At 37.1% G+C, this 1,321-nt stretch overlaps 1 protein-coding gene across 1 annotated transcript in view; it reads left to right on the plus strand.

The window, feature by feature from the left end:
- LOC106529792 (kinesin-like protein KIF3B) overlaps positions 1-1,321 on the plus strand; it is a 16,016-nt gene that overhangs the window by 3,752 nt on the left and 10,943 nt on the right. Inside the window, exons 3-4 of the mRNA XM_014025295.1 lie at positions 350-472; positions 1,019-1,137. Coding sequence (XP_013880749.1) covers positions 350-472; positions 1,019-1,137 — 242 coding nt within the window. The remainder of the gene's footprint in view (positions 1-349; positions 473-1,018; positions 1,138-1,321) is intronic.

Raw genomic sequence — 1,321 nt, forward strand, 5'->3', positions numbered from 1 at the left:
GTGCAGCGTTTTCTGTCACACTTTTTCCTTCCCACAGACTTCCCACTGAGGTGCCTTGATACAGCACTCTGTGGGAATAATAATGAATGAGATCACTAAGAATGTTATATTGAAGATTTAACCAAATCATCTGCAATTCTGTTGTTTCTGATCATCGTCAAAAACTTCATTAGGRAAGAATTTAGTTTCAAGGGATGTCAAGATTAATTTTTTTCTCTAGCTATACTTATTTTAAAATGCAACTTTGCGCTGCTGGTTTGGTTCTGGTGAAATATCAGAACTCATGCAAAATGTTTTGAAAAAGTCTGGATTGTCAGTGATCTTCAGATGTGATTGTCATGCTTTACAGATAAGAAGTGAGCGGGAGATCCAGCAGCAGATGATGCTACAGGACGAGGAGACTTTAGAAATGAAAGAGACATTCTCCTCCCTGCAGCAGGAGGTGGACCACAAAACCAAGAAACTGAAGAGGGTAAGCTGGTTCACAAAAAACACGTGTGTCTCAGTGGCAGTAAAGTAATATTTGAAGTTATTTGAAGTAAAAATGAAAGATCTGCAATTACTTGAGGGAATCAACTACTAAGTTTTAAACTAAGATAACAGTTTGTTGAGAAATGAYGGAGTTGTAGCTATTTTGGTCAAACCTTTATAATAAAATAATGGTGACTCTCTTTTCAGGCAGTTTTTTTTTGTGATAACTTTCTTCACAGCCACCATCATTATTTTAAAGATATAAATGTCCTCTTTTTTTGATCATACCTTCTGGAAACGGCCAAAGTTTAAAACACGTAGATCCCTAGAAACCTTACAACGAAGTCCAAAAGAAGTCCGTCTATTAGCCAGACAACTTCCAACCAAAACTTTAGTAATTTTTCACATGACCAAAGGACTTGTAGGATTAATGTGACCACATTCTCTCCAACATTGGTTTGCTTTTATTATAATTCTTTTACATTGTTACACTCAGATTACAGCCATCCGCTGCAATAGTCTTATTTTCTTGAACCTCTGCTTCTAGCTGTACGCTAAAGTCCAGATGTTGAGGGGAGACATGAATGACATCATTGATGAACACATCATAGCCAGACAGGAGCTCGAAGAGACGCAGGATGAACTCACTCGAGAGCTCAAGTACAAGTAAGTCATCATCACAGGAAATAAATCCTCTTGACGTTTTTTTTTTTCTTTCACTCTAACGATAAACAGTCTGTAGTGAGGTAGTGCTAAGAAATGAGTGGAAAAATGATAAGTTGACATTTTAGTTATCTTCACCCAGCTGTTTTCAGCAGAGGTGTACAGTATAGTAGCTAAGTACATTTAC

Source organism: Austrofundulus limnaeus, unplaced genomic scaffold (assembly GCF_001266775.1).
Source record: "Austrofundulus limnaeus strain Quisiro unplaced genomic scaffold, Austrofundulus_limnaeus-1.0 Scaffold466, whole genome shotgun sequence".
Lineage (NCBI taxonomy): Eukaryota > Metazoa > Chordata > Actinopteri > Cyprinodontiformes > Rivulidae > Austrofundulus > Austrofundulus limnaeus.